Source organism: Chenopodium album, chromosome 27 (assembly GCF_948465745.1).
Source record: "Chenopodium album chromosome 27, dcCheAlbu1.1, whole genome shotgun sequence".
In the NCBI taxonomy this organism is placed as follows: domain Eukaryota; kingdom Viridiplantae; phylum Streptophyta; class Magnoliopsida; order Caryophyllales; family Amaranthaceae; genus Chenopodium; species Chenopodium album.
The window spans coordinates 31,935,168-31,955,141 of record NC_137860.1 but is presented as its reverse complement, the minus strand read 5'-3'; the positions used below and the strand labels follow the sequence as shown (position 1 = coordinate 31,955,141).

The 19,974-nt window shown below is 33.6% G+C and overlaps 3 protein-coding genes and 1 pseudogene across 4 annotated transcripts; all 4 read left to right on the top strand.

Moving 5' to 3' along the window:
• The first annotated feature begins 477 nt into the window (after positions 1-477).
• LOC145619331 (putative acetyltransferase At3g50280) lies at positions 478-3,270 on the top strand. 2 transcript variants are annotated; one of them, XM_081674007.1, is made up of 2 exons: positions 478-1,186; positions 2,320-3,270. In XM_081674007.1, the coding sequence occupies exons 1-2, from the start codon at positions 565-567 to the stop codon at positions 3,120-3,122; spliced, it is 1,425 nt and encodes a 474-aa protein (XP_081530133.1). In that variant the 5' UTR covers positions 478-564; the 3' UTR covers positions 3,123-3,270. The 2 variants fall into 2 exon arrangements, with proteins under 2 accessions (XP_081530133.1, XP_081530131.1); XM_081674005.1 differs by having other exon boundaries at positions 487-1,204.
• Positions 3,271-4,435: 1,165 nt separating this feature from the next.
• LOC145620061 (uncharacterized) lies at positions 4,436-6,709 on the top strand (annotated as a pseudogene).
• A 3,767-nt stretch (positions 6,710-10,476) lies between these two features.
• Positions 10,477-12,128, top strand: LOC145619332 (uncharacterized). The gene has a single exon (XM_081674008.1). The coding sequence runs from the start codon at positions 10,537-10,539 to the stop codon at positions 11,959-11,961; it is 1,425 nt and encodes a 474-aa protein (XP_081530134.1). The 5' UTR covers positions 10,477-10,536; the 3' UTR covers positions 11,962-12,128.
• A 4,821-nt stretch (positions 12,129-16,949) lies between these two features.
• On the top strand, positions 16,950-19,485 carry LOC145619342 (putative acetyltransferase At3g50280). Its single transcript, XM_081674018.1, has 2 exons — positions 16,950-17,793; positions 18,501-19,485. Exons 1-2 carry the CDS (start codon positions 17,001-17,003, stop codon positions 19,295-19,297), a joined length of 1,590 nt encoding a protein of 529 aa, XP_081530144.1. The 5' UTR covers positions 16,950-17,000; the 3' UTR covers positions 19,298-19,485.
• Positions 19,486-19,974: the final 489 nt, after the last annotated feature.

Here is a 19,974-nt window from a genome sequence, read left to right as displayed (position 1 = left end):
ACCTAAAGCTGTGATACCATGTTAGATTTCGGGAAAACTCCTCAGATTGGAGTGTGTACCATTGAATAATATATATAGTGTTACAACGCTAGTCCTAATCTTGTTAGGAAACCTAGTCTGATAAGAATACAAACTATATCACAATAATATACAAATATATCCTAATTGTGTGACAAATATTATCGTAAACTCTAATATCTATCATATATCTATGTGAATAGTGTTAAAGTTAAAACATGTAAAAGAAATTGTAAAAAAAAAAAAAAAAAAAAAAATTGAAATATTGAATGATGTGGCAACTTTAATTTATAGTGGAAGAAAATGGTGTTTGTCATTTGACATATCGTAGACACAATTTTCATCATAAGAAAATTGAAGATGATTTTGGAAATAAAGTAGTAGTGACAAAATAGTGAAATTACTGATATGTGGGGATCTCTTTCTTTACAATCACCAATTCACCATATTACTAGTATAAAAAAAAATTGATCTCTCTATCTAGTTTATTTGATCTTATTGCAAGCCAAAAACAAAAAAAAAAAAAAACAAAAAAAAAAATCAAATATGGTGGAAACATATCATCAACAAATAAAAATTCTCTCAAAATGTTTTATCAAACCTAAATATGAAGTTGAAGCTTCAAAACAACCCCATTACTTAACCCCAATTGATTATTCGTTCTTATCCTTAGACCATATGCAAAAGGGTCTACTATTCCATGCTAAACCACAAAACATACAATCTCAACTTTTGGACAAGCTCAAAATTTCATTATCTCATGCTCTTGTCTATTTCTACCCTTTAGCTGGTCAACTTGCTACCCAAAAGTTCCACGATGAACACGCCATGTGGGTCTATGTCGATTGCACCACCGGTCCTGGAGCTCGCCTCATCCATGCTGTCGTCGACTTTTCAGTATCCGATCTCCTATCCTCCTGCGACATACACCCGGTTGTACCTTCATTGTTTGATCTTGGTGAGAAGGCCGTAAATTATGATGGTCACACGAGGCCTTTGTTGTCGGTCCAGGTGACCGAGTTAAAAGACGGGGTTTTCATCGGTTTTACCATGAATCATTGTTTAGCGGATGGGACATCCTTGTGGTATTTTATCTCGACCTTGTCTGAGATATTTTTACAATTGAAGGATGAAAATCACAGCGATAATAATCTCACTAGAACTGAAGGTACAAATTTCCAATCAGGTATATCTTCATTCAATTAATCGTCCTTAGCTTTTTTTTTGAGAAATTCATCGTCCTTAGTTTTCTTTTAATTAATTTAGAACTTAATTGAATTGATTGCTTTATTAATTACTATTACTTGACTAGGACATCAGTAACATCACATGGATGTTATATCACCGTCGATTGTCAGTTGTGACTTTTAAGCATTTTGAAAAATTCTGCGTGAAGCCATAATATGTGGACCACTTGTAGTCTTGTTTGTATGTACAAATGAACAATGGCCACAAGCCCACAACAACCTCAACCCTACCATTTTAGGCTTATTATTATTTTTATTTATTTTTTTTTTTTTTGAAAGCCTTTTTTAGTCTTATTGCCTTGCCTTCATTCATGGCTCTTGGCCAAAATATAAAGAAAGATAGTCAAGTTAATAATTTATTGAAAAGTAATGAATGTGAAAGATGTATGTAATAAAAAAAAAAAAAAAAAAGCAGTAATAGGTTTGGGTGGAACCATGAAAGGAGAGAGATATAATATTTTAATGTAACTTTTTGCCAAAATAATTAGTGTAACACTTAGGATTTAGTAATTAAGTGTAACACTTAAAAAAAACACGGAGGGAGTATTAAATTACATGGTAAAAAATATTCATTATAGACCGTATGTAAATCAATGAATAAAAAGGAATAACATAGGGATTAGAGTAGCAGTTACCACAATTGAGTGAATCTTGACCTTTAAAGTTCATCGTATCCATTCATTTAGTTGACTTACTTTTTTTGGTCCTTAAAAATAAAGGTTCAAGATAAAAACTTATTAAAATGGATACAATTTTACTATTGTATTATACTATACTGTGATTTTCTTTCTATTATTAGGACTTAACGACTTAAAGTCATACATAAGGTTTTGGGCAATTTGGTGGTTTTTTTTTTTTTTTTTTTTTTACATAGTGGGTGGTAAAAGAACATTATAGGTGAAATTTCTAAAACGATAATAACAAAAATTCCCAATACATGTAAACAAATCAAGTTTTTGAATTATATCTCTGGATATTCTAATAAAACAAACCTATTACAAATTATTGCACTAAGTACTTTTTAATGTATAATCCACATTGTTGAATAATGCAGATTCGTCCAAGGATATCACAGTCTCTCGAAAACCAATATACAAGCCTTATTTTCCTGAAGGATATGGTCCGATCATCAAGTTACCTTACCTCGAACCAGACGAGTTTGTATCTAGATTTGATCCAGGCATACTAAGGGAAAAAATGTTCCATTTTTCGTCTAAGGCAATGTCGATGTTGAAGGCTAAGGCTAACGAAGAATGCGAAAATATTAATGATCACAATGTTACTATATCCTCCTTTCAAGCCTTATCTGCGTTTATATGGACGTCTATTACCCGTGTTAGAAATTTGGAACCGTGCATAAAGACTATTTGTTCGTTTGCTTTAAATTGGCGGGCTCGAATTATGCCTCCGTTCTCCCAAGAGTGCTTTGGGAATTACATTGAAGGTGTACAATGTGGCTCCAAGGTGGGCGACTTACTTGGCCTTGGTTTAGGCTCGGCTGCATTGTTGATTCGACAAAGTGTAGAGGCTATAGACGATGTTGAAATCCGAAAACGCCTTCATAATCTTGCTAAGGCTCCTTTTGTGGCGCAAAAAGGCTCAAAATCTGCGTATTATGAGACTAATGGAGTGTTGATTGCCGGGTCTGCAAAATTTGATATGTATGGTCCTGAGTTTGGACTTGGTAAAGCAGTGGCTGTTTTAGCTGGGTATGCTAACAAGGATGATGGGAAGGTGACCCTGAACCCGGGGCGCGAAGGGGGAGGAAGTGTTGATGTAGAGATATGTCTTAAACCTGAGACAATGGATGCTCTTCAATCTGATGAAGAGTTTATGAGTTTTGTCTCCACAATATGATGATATAGATGTGATTTGAATTCAAGTTTATTTGAATATTATCTTTCACTACTTTAATCAATTTAGTAAGTTAATTGTTATCGATCTGCAAGACTATGACTCTATGAGGTCACGATAATAACTAAGAATAAATTGGTCTTATCATTTAGGGAAATTCTTTTTTATAACACTTTATTTTGTTTTTTCTTTTGCAAAATAAAATAAAAAAATTTATTATTCTTCATTCATGAATTTTTATACTACGTATTATTAATAAGTTATTTATGACATTAATGATAAGATTTTTAAAAATAGGAATATTTGTGAGGAAGACCCTTTTAAGTTGACCTTTTTGTGACAAAGACCCTTTTATTTAAAAAAAAAAAAAAAGTGGCACAAAAGGTCTTTAGAGCATCTCCAATGTAACTTTTAGAGCTACAAGCCTTTTTAAGCTACAAAGTACTCCAATAGTAGTTGTAGCTTGATTTGCCACATTACAATCATTACATTACGAGTGAATTTGTTAAGTGAAACCTAGTGCCTTGTAAACTCCTATTTTAAAAAATATATAAATAAATAAATAAAATATCACTTATCTATATGTCAGTTGATAATGATGAAAATAATATCTTAATGTTTATTTTTGTAAAAAAAGATAAAAAAAAATGTTAATATTTCCAAACAGTGTAGCTTAACTTAGCAGTACTGCTCACAAGAGCAGTTATTTCAATAGTACTCTAATGGTTAAGCAACACTTTTATTATTTTTTATATTTGCAAGCAAGTCCTTAAAAAACACCATTGGAAATGCTTTATATCATGTTTGGGTTGTGAGGAGGGTCCTTTGATCATTTTCCAATGTTGACTTTTCAATTTTCCGGCGTTGACTACTGTCCTCCTCAACCACCACCCTAGCCACCCTTTCCCCTCCCTCTCCACTGCTGTCGGGATCACCTTACCACCAGCACCTAGGCTTTCTCTGTCGGCTGATTCCCCCAACCCACACTCCCCTTTTTCCCCACCCCATGAACATCATTATAATTTCACCCGACACATTATCAACCACATAAAACTATGACAATTTTTTTGTCACAAATAATGACCTTTAGCGATGTCGTCTCGCTCGTGTATCTCGTGTATCTTTATATCAGACTTCCACAAGCAAATGAATGAATGGAAATGGTCCAGGCCATATTCGCCCGAAAGATCTTACAAGTACGTCAATCCTTTCATTATATGTACTTTGACGAATAGACAACTAACACTATATAATACACCCCTACAAATAAATGAGTAGGCTACCTCATCTCAATTCAACCTTTTCCAAGCCATTTTTCTTCCATGGCTCAACAAATACAAACATCAATTTTACTCATTTCAGAATGTTTTGTCAAACCAAATTATGAAGTTGAAGCTTCTAAGCAACCTCACCATTTATCACCTCCTGAAATAGGCATGATTTCCATTGATCCTATTCAAAAAGGTCTTCTTTTTACCATTAATAATAATAATCCTTTTTGTTCCGGGTAGCTCCGGCACAGATAATCTTCGTGGGTTGGTAAAGGTTTACCGTCCAATTGCGCACCTGCACAGTCAACACAGATAAGCTAACCCGGGGGTTATCCGGGAATAACCTCTCCGATGCTAAAGTCAGCAATCCGGTAAGAAGAAAGAATGAAGAGAGAGAAAGTGTTTAAGTGTGTAGAGAGAGAGAAAGATTGTACCTTTGGATGAATATTTGCTTGGGTATATATAGAGGAATAACCAAGCTGGTGCCACCTATAACGATAGGTGGCAAACCGACCTCATAAGCATCAGGTGCCTATGTGGCCTCAAGCAGCTCTCCACGTGGCCGTTTAGGAAGGCCGACATGGGTACTTGAACTTTCTTATTAATCTTATTAATCAGTTGTTCCTGTGTTATGATTGTCTCTTATCGGCTAATTGGGTACTATTACCGGTATTATCCCGTACAACTAGCCCCCCAAATAAGGGCGTCGGTAGAACCGGCGGGCTCACTTGTAACTGTGATAAGATGGGCGATATTACAAAAAATCTCTAAATTGGCCCTGAAGTGATCAAAATACCGATAGTAATTTGGTCACTAGAAAACTTAGTGAGATCTTACAAAAAATCTCTAAATTGCCCCTGAAGTGATCAAAATACCGATAGTAATTTGATCACTAAAAAACTTAGAGATTATGCTAATGACCGAATCAAAGTTGTTTCTAGTCTTTTAGACAAGCTTAAACACTCTCTTGCTATTGCTCTTGTTCATTTCTATCCATTAGCCGGTCGATTCATTGCGGAGAAATATCCGGAAGAGCACGCTTAGCTTGTTCAATCTACATTGATTGTAACAAGGGCCCTGGTGCAAGGTTGATTCATGTTACGGCCCTAGATGTTACGGTTTCTGATATCATGTCATCCACCGATGTTCCACCCATTGTTCGATCAGTTTTCGAGGTCGGTGAGGTAACGGTTAACCATGATGGTCATACAAGGGTGCTAAAATAGATTGAATAATGTTCACTGTAAATTATATTCTTCATAAACGGCCTCATACAAATATATATAGACTAGGTTACTTGGAGGGCAAGACCAAAATAACCTAAAGATATTCACAAAATACTCTAAGATATATTTCCCAAATATTCACAATATTATTTTTCCTAATAAAGGGCTTTGTTATCGATCCAGGTGACGGAACTCCTTAACGGAGTGTTCATAGGTTTTACTATGAACCATAGTGTGGTAGATGGTACGTCTTTTCTACATTTTGTTAGCGTGTTATCTGAAATATTTGGGTCTAAAGAGTGCATTGGTCAAAATAGTAATTTAAAAATTTCACATCGGTCAATATTTAATTTTAAGTCTTGGGTAAGTAATGATCCTAAAAAATAAGGTTCCTGAGGTGCTTAAGTTGCCCCATCTAGAGCCTAAAAAATTCGTAATCTTTGTGGATCAAGTCCCATTACGAGAGCGAATTTTTCACTTTTCGCCTGCATCGTTGGCTAATCTTAAAGCCAAGTCTAGCTAATCAAGAATGTGAAACCAATAATGTTATATCGACATTTTAAGCCTTAAATGCACTTGTGTGGAGATCAATCACCCAAGCTCGAAACCTATCTTCGGATCAACCAACCACTTGTTCCATGTTAATTGGTGCAAGGAGTAGGTTTGAACCACCTCTATCTGATGAGTATTTTGGAAATTACATAGACGGGGCTCATTGGACTTGCAATGTAGAGGAGTTATTGGGCCATAATTTGGGCTGGGTTGCAATAAATTTGCAAAAGTATATTATGGCCCGAGATGGACAAGCTATACTCGGTATGTTAAAGTTATTAACTAAATACCCAGTAGTGTTTACTCCAGATATAAGAGATTCTCATAGTCCAAACAAAGTGCTCATAGGAGGGTCGGCGAGGTTCGTATGTATGGGCCTGAATTTGGGCTGGGCCGTGCTTTGGCTGTTCGCATGGGTTACGCTAATAAAGATGATGGGAAGGTGACTACAAACCCAGGGCGTGAAGGGAAAGGAAGTGTCGATTTGGAGATTTGCTTAAGACCTCTTATTCTTAAGCACAATAAAGGATATGGGATGTAAAAACTGTTAAAAACTCATCCTCCTCTTATTCCCAACCTTTCCCCCATCTTCTGGACTGTTTCAGCAAATTTTCATATTGTTTCAATTACCGTCTTTTTCCTCGTATTTTCCCTTTTTGGGGGCCACAAATTTTTTTTTTTAAATTAAATCAATTCATTAATTAAAAGTCATATGACATATATATACAAATGAAATAAGGGTTTTATATATTATGTTATTACTCAATTACTTTTTTGTAGTGAATCAAATAGTTGTAGTTGAATTTAAAACAAGTGTTAGAGAAAAATATGATAGAGTTAAACTTAGGATCCTTAAACAAAACTTCAATTCATTTCACCCAAATTCTGTCTTTATTTCTTAATCTTTTTTTTTTTTTTTTTTTTTTTTTTTTGAGTTAGATCTATAATTTTCTAACTTCATTTAAATACTCCTTCCGTCCCTTAATTATGTTCATATTTCTAGCATTTATTTATCACATAATGGAGACATAACGGAGAGAAGTAAGAATCTAATTAAGGGATGGAGGGAGTAACTTTTACTCAACAATAAAAATCCTTTAATAGCATTAATATTTTTTCTCTCACTTCTCATAAAATAATAAATCATTCATATCATGCTCCTTTTGTATTAAACTTTAATAATCAATAATGTTCAGTACATTCATTTCTTTCTTAATTGGTAAACAATAAAATGTACTCCCTCCGTCCCTAAATTACATTCCTCTTTCTAGCATTTATTCCTCACATAATAGAGAGAAAGAGGAATGCAATTTAGGGACGGAGGGAGTAAGTGATTATAAAACGTATAGTATTAAAACAAACCAAAGTGTGATTGTGTACATAATTTGCCGTATTTCTAAATCAAATCACGTGTTCACGTTATCAATACTATTAATTTTCGTTTTATTTAATTAGGTTGATGACATGAGCGCAAACGCAACCCAAACCGCATTAGTTGAGAATTTAGACCAGTAAAACGAACCTAGTCTGATGTGCTGCCTAACTTCACACCCATTAATACAATTTTCATTTACATAGTATATGATTATTTTATATGGTCCAATATTGTTGAGATTTTATAATTGGTCCAAAATTGTTCTGAACCTTCTTTTGTTTTGACGTTATGGAGATAATATGAGGCTCCTCTAGAAGAAGCTCTATATAATATACCTAAACGTACTTATCTTCTTTTATTTTACACGATTTTTAAGATAAATTAGTTATTGGTTCAGATGTCTGAATAATATCCCGACTCAATATAGTTTTGTTAGTTTGATCGATCAAATTAATTAAAATAGGTTATTGAATAATATTGATAAGTGAATAAATATTTAATAATCTATATTACCTTGCATTAATATATATACTTAACTTGTATATATGATGTATCAAATTTAAAATAGGAAGGTTATCACTTCCTAGACTCATGCTCATCCTCCTATTAACTAGTCTATAACTAAAATGCCATTAAACGAGAATTGAGATAATACCTTCAGTGGCCATATGTTCATACGTCTAATGCCTTGGTGTTGGGCAGTAACACCCAAGAAATGTACAAACAGTGATTAATTTGGAGTTTTGTAAAATAAAAAGGTTTGGCATACAATAATTAATTAAAGTGACTAAATGACTATTCATTATTCCTTAATTGAAAATAAATGACTATTCGTTAAAAGGGGGCCGGGATCCTTATAAGGGAGATAAAAAAACGTTTTATACAGTAGTTTTAGATCGACTTTGAACACTACTGTTGAACTTTAAGAAAAATTATACTTCAATTCCTCCGTTTTCTTTTAGATGCAGCACACCCTTTAGCGCGGTTATTAAGAAAGGTGGGGTTTACAAGATATAATAAACTTTAAAATAGGATGAGTGGTTGTTAAGAGTGTAATTTAGTGGGCCATATGTTTTATATAAGGGATAGAGTATAGTTTTTCCTTAAAATAACTTTCCTTTTATAGTGTGTTGCAAGTATTGTGACATTTCCTTTTTAGGAAAGTATTGCAAGTAAAAGAAAACGAAGGAAGTATAATTAATGTGTACGGCTCCCATAGTTATTGACAGAAGTATTCTGGCTCATTTTCACTATTGACTATTGAGATGTCCCACCCATTTTTCATGCCTTTTATTGAGTTTTTGTGTCTACCTTTTAGATCTATTTTCAGAGTATAATTATATCTACCCGACTCATAATAATTAACAAATTTTAATCGTGTAAACTTGTCAAAGCAAAGTTTAAATTTGATCTATACAGCAATACTTCATCCACTTTTATTATGATATTGTTTGATTAGCTAGTCAAGTAAATGAATATTCTTAATTTGATACTAAATATTAGTGGTCCACGTCTAAAGATTATACTAGCTACTCGTATAAAATTGTTATAGCCATTGTAAAATTATTCTAGAAATATTAATTAATCAATGATGAAATACTAACTATTCCCGTCAAAAAAAAAAAAAAAAAAAACTAACTATCCCCGGTTCACTTTACCTTTAAAACATAATATTAAGTAAAAATAATTTCAATTCAGTTTAAATAATTTCAGTCAAGTAAAAATAATTTCAATTTAGTAATAAAATGAGTTTAGTTTAGTAAAATTCAATAATTTTAAAGAAGAAATACAATATGAAATTAGTAAAAATAATTTCAGTTCCTATTCAAAAAAAAAAAAAATAATAATAATTTCAGTTCTGTAAAGATTATTTCAGTTCAGTAAAGATAATTCACTTCAGCAAAAATAAGGTGAAGTGAACGAAGCCTAAGGGCCTGTTCACATTTACTGAACTGAGCTGAACTGAACTGAACTGATTGGAGCAGAACTGAACTGAATTGAGCTGAAATGAATATTTTATGTGAGATGGAAATTAAGAGCTGAACTGAACTGAACTGATTTAATTGGAACTAAACTGAACTGATTAAAGCTGAACTGAACTGAAATTAAGTAAATATGAATAGGCCCTAAATACGAAGTAAGAGTATGTTATTTCTTCGTACAAACTATACTACACGTGAATTTATTTACCCGTCATCACTCAAGTTTGACATAAAAATCAATTAATACTCATCACCAACTAACACAATCAATTGTTTCCCTAAAAAAAGATTTATTACAATTCCAAAACCAAAAAGTATTATAGGATATATTCATACTTCCTTTGTTGTTTTTAGTTGACACCTTTATATTATCACGCTTGCTAACACACGTTTTTAACGCTTAATAACTTCAATTGTCAATATTGTAAAATTTTAAAAAGTGGATATTAATAAAATATACATATAGACGATTTAAACAGGATCTCAAATGATTTTATTTTATCGTATCTATCAATTACAAAAGTGAATCAAAGTGTAGTTTGTGAATAGTATGAAAATCAAACATGTCAACTGAAAAAAAATGGAGGAAGTATTATTTACCTTTCTTTTTCATTCTAAAATCTTTCATTTATGTTTGGAATCTTTATTTTTAAATTTATTATACTTTTTAATTATTTTTATTTATTTATTTATTCATTTTTGTCTATCAGACTTCCAGAAGCAGATGAGTGAATGGAAATGGTCCAAGGCAGATTCGTCCGAAAGATCTTACAATTACGTGAATCTTTTTACTCTTATGTTCTTTACAAATTGACAACCAACACTACATAGTACATACACTCCCACGAATTAAAAAGTAGGTAACCTTATCTCAATTCAACCCTTGTGTACTCTAAATTTCTACATAATTATAACACCAAAATAATCAACCTCAAGTCCTCAACCATTTATAACCCAAAGTTTTCGATCATTCATCCATTCATTCCACCTTTTCCAAGCCAATTTTCTTTCATGGCTCAACAAAAACAAACATCAATTAAATTCATTTCAGAATGTTTTGTCAAACCAAAATATGAAGTTGAAGCTTCTAAACAACCTTACCATTTATCACCTCCTGAAATAGGCATGATTTCCATTGACCCTATTCAAAAAGGTCTTCTTTTTACCATTAATAATAATAATACACCTTCTAATGATGCTAATGATAGAACCAAAGTTGTTTCTAGTCTTTTAGACAAGCTTAAACACTCTCTTTCTATTGCCCTTGTTCATTTCTATCCATTAGCCGGTCGATTCGTCACGGAGAAATACCCGGAAGAGCATGCTTGTTCAATCTACATTGATTGTAACAAGGGCCCTGGTGCAAGATTGATTCATGTTACGGCCCTAGATGTTACGGTTTCGGATATCATGTCATCCACCGATGTTCCGCCCATTGTTCGATCATTTTTCGAGCTTGGTGAGATAATGGTTAACTATGATGGTCATACAAGGGCTTTGTTATCGATCCAGGTGACTGAACTCCTAGACGGAGTGTTTATAGGTTTTACCATGAACCATAGTGTGGTAGATGGTACGTCTTTTTTACATTTTGTTAGCGTGTTATCTGAAATATTTGGGTCTAAAGAATGTATTGGTCAAAATAGTAATTTAACAATTTCACATCAACCAATATTTAATTTTAAGCCTTGGGTAAGTAATGATCCCAAAAATAAGGTTCCCGAGGTGCTTAAGTTACCCCATCTAGAGCCAGAGGAATTCATAGTCTATGCAGATCAAGGCCCATTAAGGGAGCGAATTTTTCACTTCTCACCTACGTCTTTGGCTAGTCTTAAAGCCAAGGCTAATCAAGAATGTGAAACCAACAATGTTATATCATCGTTTCAAGCCTTAAGTGCTCTTGTGTGGAGATCCATCACCCGGGCTCGAAACCTATCCTCGGATCAACCAACCACTTGTTCTATGTTAATTGGTGCAAGGAGTAGGTTTGAACCACCTTTATCTGATGAGTATTTCGGAAATTACATAGGCGGAGCACAATGGAATTGCAGTGTAGAGGAGTTATTGGGCCACAATTTGGGCTGGGTTGCAATGAATTTGCGAAAGTCTATTACGGCCCAAGATGGAAAAACTATACTTGGTATGTTCCAGTTTTTGGCTAAATCCCCAACAGTATTTACGCCAGGTAAAAAAGATTTTCATGGGCCAAACAAAGTGGTCATAGGAGGATCGGCGAGATTCGATATGTATGGGCCTGAATTTGGGCTGGGCCGTGCTTTGGCTGTACGTATGGGCTACGCTAATAAGGATGATGGGAAGGTGACTGCAAACCCAGGGCGTGAAGGGAAAGGAAGTGTGGAATTAGAGATTTGTTTGAGACCTCAGTTTATGTCTGCTCTTGAAGCTGATATGGACTTCATGAGTTACGTGTCGTGAACTCCTTACAATCAATTACTCCCTCCGTTTCCGAATGATAGTCACTTTTGCTATTTTTAGTGACTTAAAATGTTAGTCACATTTGCTTTTTTTAATTACTATTAATATTATTTTTATATCAATTCTCTAACATTTGCAAAAATATTTGTGCAAATTTAAATTTCCCATGTACTTTAATTACTTTCTCTCTCTAATTTTTTGCATACCCACTGTAAATTTACTTTTTCAATGTGCTTTCTTTAATTCTCTTTAATTCCCGTGATTTTTTTTCAAAAGTGACTATCAATTGTGGACGGAGGAAGTACATACTACTAAAGGCGAATCTAAAAGGACACTTGTCAATGTATTATTAAAATAATTCCCGCCAAAATTACTTTCTAAGAAAACGTATTGATTTATAAAAAAAAATATTACATTAGATTTTGACTTTATTTTATATATAATCTAAAGTAAACCTTCTAAAATATCAAGTTGTACATACACATTACTACTGCTACATATATAAAGATTTTTTCTAACATGTTTTTTTTTATTGTTTTAATATATATTTCAATCAATCAATCAAAGCCTTAATTTCAAATGTTTTAATATATATTTAATGCGTTTTAATATCGGGTTAATCAATTCAATTTTTTATATAATTACATCATTATTATAATTATTCAACATTCGTGCATTGCACGGAATTTAACCTTGTAAAAAAATAAAATAAAATAAAATAAAATGCTAGAGTGACGGGTCTATCAAAACTATTTAATGTGGTTGTCAACTAGATTGTCGATTTTTTAAAAGAAGTATCCAATACAAGATTAAGTTTTTACATTGAATGAATCGAGTAAAATATATATCGATTTAAATTAATTTCATTGTCATATGTGATATCATGGGCTCATATTGAGTAAAATACATATCGAGTAAAACTATTGTAATGTGGTTGTCATTGTTACATGCTTTATTGTTACCTGGGACAAAATTAAATCTTTATTGTAATCTTTATTGATATGTAACAATAAAGATTTAATTTTGTCCCAGGTAATGTCACAAGATGTAAAAATATAGAGTTACGGAGACTAGACAATAGTATCTTGGAAAGACAAAAAAAAAAATAAAAAAATAAAAAAAAAAAAAAAAGGAAAAAAAACAAAAAAAATAAATGGTAGTAGAAGAAGAGGAAAGTCATATACCATGGTTTAACAATGGAGTTTTAGAGAAAAAGCAAAGAGGTTGACTAGAGGTAAAACGTATTAGCATAAACCCTGAGATGTATCCCATGGGGTCTCAACATTTTTCGCTACCGAGCCCCCTAACATTCAAAATTCTTCAAAAATCGTGGATAATAGCCATCAATTTTGGAAATTTTTGACTTTTTTTGCACGGAAATAAAATTTTTTGAGATGTTTACCATGGCCCCTAATACTCTCCGTGAGTCCAATTGGGTGGTTGAAACCATCCAATTTGTCTTAAAACGGTCAATTTATCAGTTCACAACCTGTACCGATTTCGTGAATTCAAACCTACCACTGACATTTATGGCAACATATAATGGTCATATATGGTTCCAAACTATTAGGGACCACGACATTATGTGACTCTGAGATGTATCCCCTAGATTATCAACGCTTTTCGCCTTCGGGGCCCGTAACCTCTAAAATTCCTCAAAAAGCGTGGATAAGAACCTTCAAATTTGGAATTTTTTGCCCTTTTTTTTTGCACGGAATGAAAATTACTGAGATGTTTACCTAGTCCCTAATGGTGGAACTCACCTTGTCACTTTGAGGTCACAAGTTGAAGCGACTGTCACAATTTTTTGCACTAAATAAAAATTGCTGAGATGTTTTTTTATACTTGCAAAACTTTTCTTTTCATACTTAATTCGCAACTTGCACCGAATTTATCAACTCAAACCTACCACGGACATTTATGAAAACATATAATTGGTCTATATGGTTCCAAACGGCATTATATGACATTGAGATGTATTCCCTAGGGTCCCAACACTTTTCGCCACCGGGCCCCGTAACCTCTAATATTCCTTAAAAATCATGGATAATACTCCCTCCGTTCCTAAATGTTTTTTACGTTTTCATTTAGGGTGTTCCTTTTTATTCTTTACATTTAGTATCTTTCCTATTTTGGTCATAAATTTTGGACTAAATTACCCTTGTTTTACAATTTTTTTACTCAAAAGTCCTTACTTTTCCATGTGCTATTGTACTTTTTATACTATTTTATTAGTTTTTCAACACTTATTATTACTTTCTCTCACCTCTCTCCTCTAATTTCTCCACTCCACATGCTCAACATTGTATTTTTCAATAAATTTGTACTTTCAATCATTGAAATATTTCAATATACCTCAACTTTACACAATTTCTTAATTACCGCGCATAATTCCAAACGTAAAAAACAATTGGGAACGGAGGGAGTAGTATTTAATTTTGTAATTTTTTGACATTTTTTCGTTCGGAAATAAAAGTTGTTGAGATGTTTACTACGGCCTTTAATGCCCTTCGGGAGTTCAATTGGGTCGGTGAAACCATCCAATTTGCATTAAAATGGTCAATTTTCTAGTTCGCAACTTGCACCAATTTCATGAACTCAAACCTACCACGGACATTTATGAAGACATATAATGGTCATATGTGGTTCCAAACGACATTATATGACCGTGAGAAATATCCCTTAGGGTCTCAACACTTTTTGCCTCCGGGCCCTGTAACCTCCAAAATTCCTCAAAAAACGTGGATAATAGCCTTCAATTATGAATTTTTTTTTACCTTATTTTGCCTAGAAAAAATAACTGCTGAGATATTTACCATGATCCCTAATACCCTATGGGAGTCCAATTGGGTGAGTAGAACCATCTAATTTTCCTTAAAACGGCCAATTTACCAGTTCGCAACTTGCACTAGCTGATTTCGTGAACTCAAAACTACCACGGAGATTTATGACAACATAAAATGGTAATATACGGTTCCAAACAGCATTATATTATGACCCTAAGATGTATCCAATAAGGTCTCAACACTTTTCGACATTGGGCCCCGTAACCTCTAAAATTCCTCAAAAAGCGTGGATAATAGTCTTTAATTTTGGAATTTTTTAACCTTTTTTCGCCACAAATAAAAATTGCTGAGATGTTTACCATGGTATTTAATACCCTCCGACAGCCCAATTGGGTGGTTGGAACTATCCAATTTGCCCTAAAACAGTCAATTTACTAGTTCGCAACTTGCACCGATTTCGTGAACTCAAACCTACTACGGACATTTATGACAACATATAATGATCATATATGGTTCCAAAAGGCATTATATGACCTTGAGATGTATCCCATTTGGTCTCAACACTTTTTGTCTCCGGGTCCCGTAACCTTCAAAATTCCTCAAAAAGCATGGACAGTAGCTTTCAATTGTGGAATTTTTTAACCTTTTTTTGCCCAAAAATAAAAATTGCTGAGATGTTTATTATGATCCCCAATACCTCCGGGATTCCTATTGGGCGGGTGGAACCATCCAATTTGCTTTAAATCGGTCAATTTACCAGTTCGCAACTTTGCCGATTTCGTGAACTCAAACCTACCACGGACATTTATGACAACATTTTATGGTCATATATGGTTCCAAACGGCATTATATGACCGTAAGATGTATCCCTTAGTGTCTCAACACTTTTCGTCACCGGGCCACGCAACCTCAAAAATTCCTCAAAAAGCGTGGATAATAGCCTTCAATTTTAAAATTTTTTGACCTTTTTTCGTCCAAAAATAAAAATTTCCAAGATGTTTATCATGGTCCCTAATAACCTCCGGGAGTCCATTTGGCTGGGTGAAATCATCCAATTTGCCTTTAAGCATCCAATTTAACCATATTCTAACACGCCTCTTGTATTGGCTATAAGCTTCCACGGGGCCTTTATGTGGCCGAATAATGTTCATATATGGGTCGAAAAAAAATATTATATGACCCCGTGATGCATCCTTTAGTGTTCCGTGAATTTCCGACACCGGGTCCCGACAACTCCTAAATTGCTCAGATTTCGTGTATTATCCTTCATATTTGGCTTTCATTTATCATTTTTTCACCCAGCGAGATTATGCATTGAAATACTTCAATTTTCCAAAAAGGCCTTGGGAGTCATATATAGTTCCCGAAACCATCTAATTCATCCTTAATCATCATGTTTTAAGGGCCTTGGGAGTCGTAATTAGTGACCGGGATCAAGTATGTCTTGTCCTTGGGTGCACGTGGCTTGTGCACATCCCGCACGGCCATTTATTTGTACCATCCAACATTTTAACAATTAGGTTTTGTGACTTGTCTTAATCCCGTATTTAGCATTTTATAGCATACGAGATGCATTGCTGATGAGTCTATTTTATAAATATTTTTATTTCCTGTTCCCACGGTCATATTTGTGTTTATTTGAGCTCTACGGAGCTATATTGATTACTAACTTACGTTTTATAGTGTTTTTGTAGAGTTGGAATTATTTTGTAGGAATCTGCAGTTGTATAATAATTTCCGAATTTATTGAGCCACTACGAAGACATTGGAGTTGGATTGTATTTTATGACCATATATTCAAAGCTCAAGACCTAGTTAAAGAAATTTAGTTCAATGATTAAGGGCTCGATATATGCAAAGGTCGAAGATTTTACAAGTTATTATTATTGATATTTTGGAATTTGCTACCTTGAAAATGGGGGGTGTTGAATTTTTGTACTCGTTTAAAACCTTTTTTTTATTTTTGCTTGAGTTGGTCCTCTAACAATATTTAATGCAAAAGGGATGGGATTCTTATTTCCCAATGCTATATGTTGGCATTAACCCAATTGATCCCGCTTAGCTTTCTAATCGGGAAAAAGCCAAAAAAAAATCCCTCTTATTTTTCCCTCTTAAAAATTTCAGCTTCCCTCCTTTATTTAATAGGATTTGCTTAGTTGGCATAATAAAATTTTTTTTTTTTTTTTTTTTTTTTTGGATGCATAGTTGGCGTTATAACATTGATGGTATACAGATAGCATTTGTAAAGTGTACATGTACACTTTCCCCCTTGTTGGTATTTTGCATCACTTTTCCATATATTGCAAATTGGTCATTTTCTCACCTACCACAACTTTTGATCTTCTTAACAAATTAAATCAAATAACTAATCCTACAACTAGTTTGCTGCTAAAATCAAATATGGTGGACTCAAATCATCAACAAATAAAACTTGTTTCAGAATGTTTTATTAAACCCAAATATGAAGTCGAAGCTTCAAAACAACCACATTACTTAGCCCCAGATGATCTAGTATTCTTACCACTAGACCATATGCAAAAGGGTCTACTTTTTCATGCTAAACCACAAAACATACAATCCCATCTTTTGGACAAGATCAAAATTTCATTATCTCAATCTCTTGTTCATTTCTACCCTTTAGCAGGTCAACTTGCTACCAAAAAGTTCGATGATGAACATGCCATTTGGGTCTATGTCGACTGCACCACTGGTCCGGGAGCTCGCCTCATCCATGCTGTTGTCAACACCAACTTAACTGTATCCGATATCCTTTCCTCCACCGACATACATCCGATTGTACCTTGCTTGTTTGATCTAGGTGAAAAGGCCATAAATTATGATGGTCACACGAGGCCATTGTTGTCGATCCAGGTAACCGAGCTACTCGACGGGGTTTTCATTGGTTTTACCATGAATCATAGTGTAGCGGATGGGAATTCTTTGTGGCATTTCATCTCGACCTTGTCCGAGATATTTTTACAATCGAAGGTTGAAAATCACAGCGATAATGTCACTAATAACGAAGCTATTTTTAACTTCCAATCAGGTATATCTTCAACTCGTCATGGATCTTTAGTTGTTTAGCTAATCACTGTTTGGCCGAAAATTTAGCTTAAGAGGGACCGGAATTCGAATCTCAAACCACTTGGCTTAAAACTACTCTCTAACTATTTTTCTTACTAGTTTCAATAAGTCTTTGCGTTGTCCTATCAATCATATCATACAAAATAGTTACGGAATTATACATAGTATGAGTCCTAATAATAATCACTATATCTCAATATTTTAGGAGTAAAAATGAGTTGTTTTAAGTTTAATAATTTATAATCAAAATAGTTTATTGTGGTCTGGGTGACTAGCTGGTCTAGGTGGCTAGAAGGTCCCATTTGGTTTTGAGCCTTTCGATTTTGATATTTTGAAAGTTATGTGTAATAAAGGAGTACATATCACGAATTGATTTTGATTTTTGATTTTGAGACGCTAAAGGTCACATAAGATTGTGAAAATTTTTTGAAGCACTTATTCATTCATTGAAGATATTTGTTATAATGTTATATAGGGGATGATTTTTAGTCATACTCTTGTAATCATGTTTAAAAAAAATGTGGCACATCTAGTTGCTAGATTAGTTCCTTCTAATGGGGTAGAGCAAATATTTTTAATCTCTTTTCCGCAAGATATGATAACCTTGGCATGCCATAATATATAGTGATTATAGTCCATTAAAGGCATTAATCCTACTCTTGAATGCAGATTTGTCCAATAATATCGAAGTCTCTCGAAAACCAATATTATGCAAGCCTTTGCTCCCCAAAGGATATGGTCCGATCATCAAGTTACCATACCTCGAACCACATGAGTTCGTATCTAAGTTTAATCCAGGCGTACTTAGAGAAAGAATATTCCATATTTCATCTAAGGCAATGTCGATGTTGAAAGCTAAGGCTAACCAAGAATGCGAAAATATTAATGATCACAATGTTATATCGTCCTTCCAAGCCTTAACTGCCTTTATATGGACGTCCATTACCCGTGTTAGAAATTTAGAACCAAGTTTAATGACTATTTGTCCGTTTCCTTTAAATTGGCGGGCTCGAATCACGCCTCCTTTACCCCAAGAGTGCTTCGGGAATTATGTTGAAGGATTGCAATGTGCTTGCAAGGTAGGCGACCTACTTGGCCATGGATTGGGTTCGGCTGCATTGTTGATACAACGAAGTGTAGAGGCTATAGATGATAGTAAAATCCGACAACGCCTTTGTAGTTATGTTAAGGCTCCTTTTTTGGCAAAAACAGGCTCAACATATTATGAGCCTAATGGCGTGTTAATAGGAGGGTCTGCTAAATTTGATATGTATGGTCCCGAATTTGGGCTTGGTAAAGCAGTGGCTGTTTTAGCTGGGTATGCTAACAAGGCTGATGGGAAGGTTACGGTGAACCCGGGGCGTGAAGGAGGAGGAAGTGTTGATTTAGAGATATGTCTTAAACCGGAGACAATGAATGCTCTTGAATCCGATGAGGAGTTTATGAGTTTTATCTCGGCAAAATGATATGATGTAAATGGAATTCGATTTCAACTTTTGATATTCATCTCCCAAAATTTTAATAATTGTTATCATGATATTTTTTTCTTTAATTATATTTATTATTTGTAAAGTCAATTATTCTATAAAATCCTCTTGAATTTTTTTTTTTTTTTTTTTTTTTTTATTTTCTTTCAATATTAGCGCTTGGTCAATGGTCGTGACTCATGAGGGTATTATATATGATAACAATATTTTCTTCAAACATTTTAATTGTCGAATCAAAATTATTAATAGTCAAATATATGCATTAAAGATTATGCAAAATCCAAGTGAATCAAGCTTCTACAAAGTGATGATGATGCATATAGATTTAATTATTAAAATAAATAAATATAAACGACAACATAATTACATTATATATATATATTTTTTTTATAGAACGCAGATAACACGAAATCACGAATTATAATTTCTAGGTAGTTCTATATATCTGAACGGTGTCTTATTAGCTGTGTCCTTGAGTAAATGACTAGATCTAATTATTTTGTTGTATTATTATGCCGTGTTGATTAGTGTTTTGACTGTTTTCGGTTGGCTAATTGAGAAACATATAGGTTGATGATTACTAGTAGTATATAAAGTGTAAAATTCAGCACAATTAGAAGATATATCATATTTATTTCGTTCTTCTTACAAATCTT

Excerpts from the sequence above, each read along its gene's own strand:
- LOC145619331 (XM_081674005.1), top strand. The coding sequence starts at position 565 with ATGGTGGAAACATATCATCAACAAATAAAAATTCTCTCAAAATGTTTT. Across the intron at positions 1,205-2,319 it reads AGGTACAAATTTCCAATCAG|ATTCGTCCAAGGATATCACA; the intron begins GTATATCTTCAT and ends TGAATAATGCAG.
- LOC145619332 (XM_081674008.1), top strand. The coding sequence starts at position 10,537 with ATGGCTCAACAAAAACAAACATCAATTAAATTCATTTCAGAATGTTTT.
- LOC145619342 (XM_081674018.1), top strand. The coding sequence starts at position 17,001 with ATGTACACTTTCCCCCTTGTTGGTATTTTGCATCACTTTTCCATATAT. Across the intron at positions 17,794-18,500 it reads TATTTTTAACTTCCAATCAG|ATTTGTCCAATAATATCGAA; the intron begins GTATATCTTCAA and ends TCTTGAATGCAG.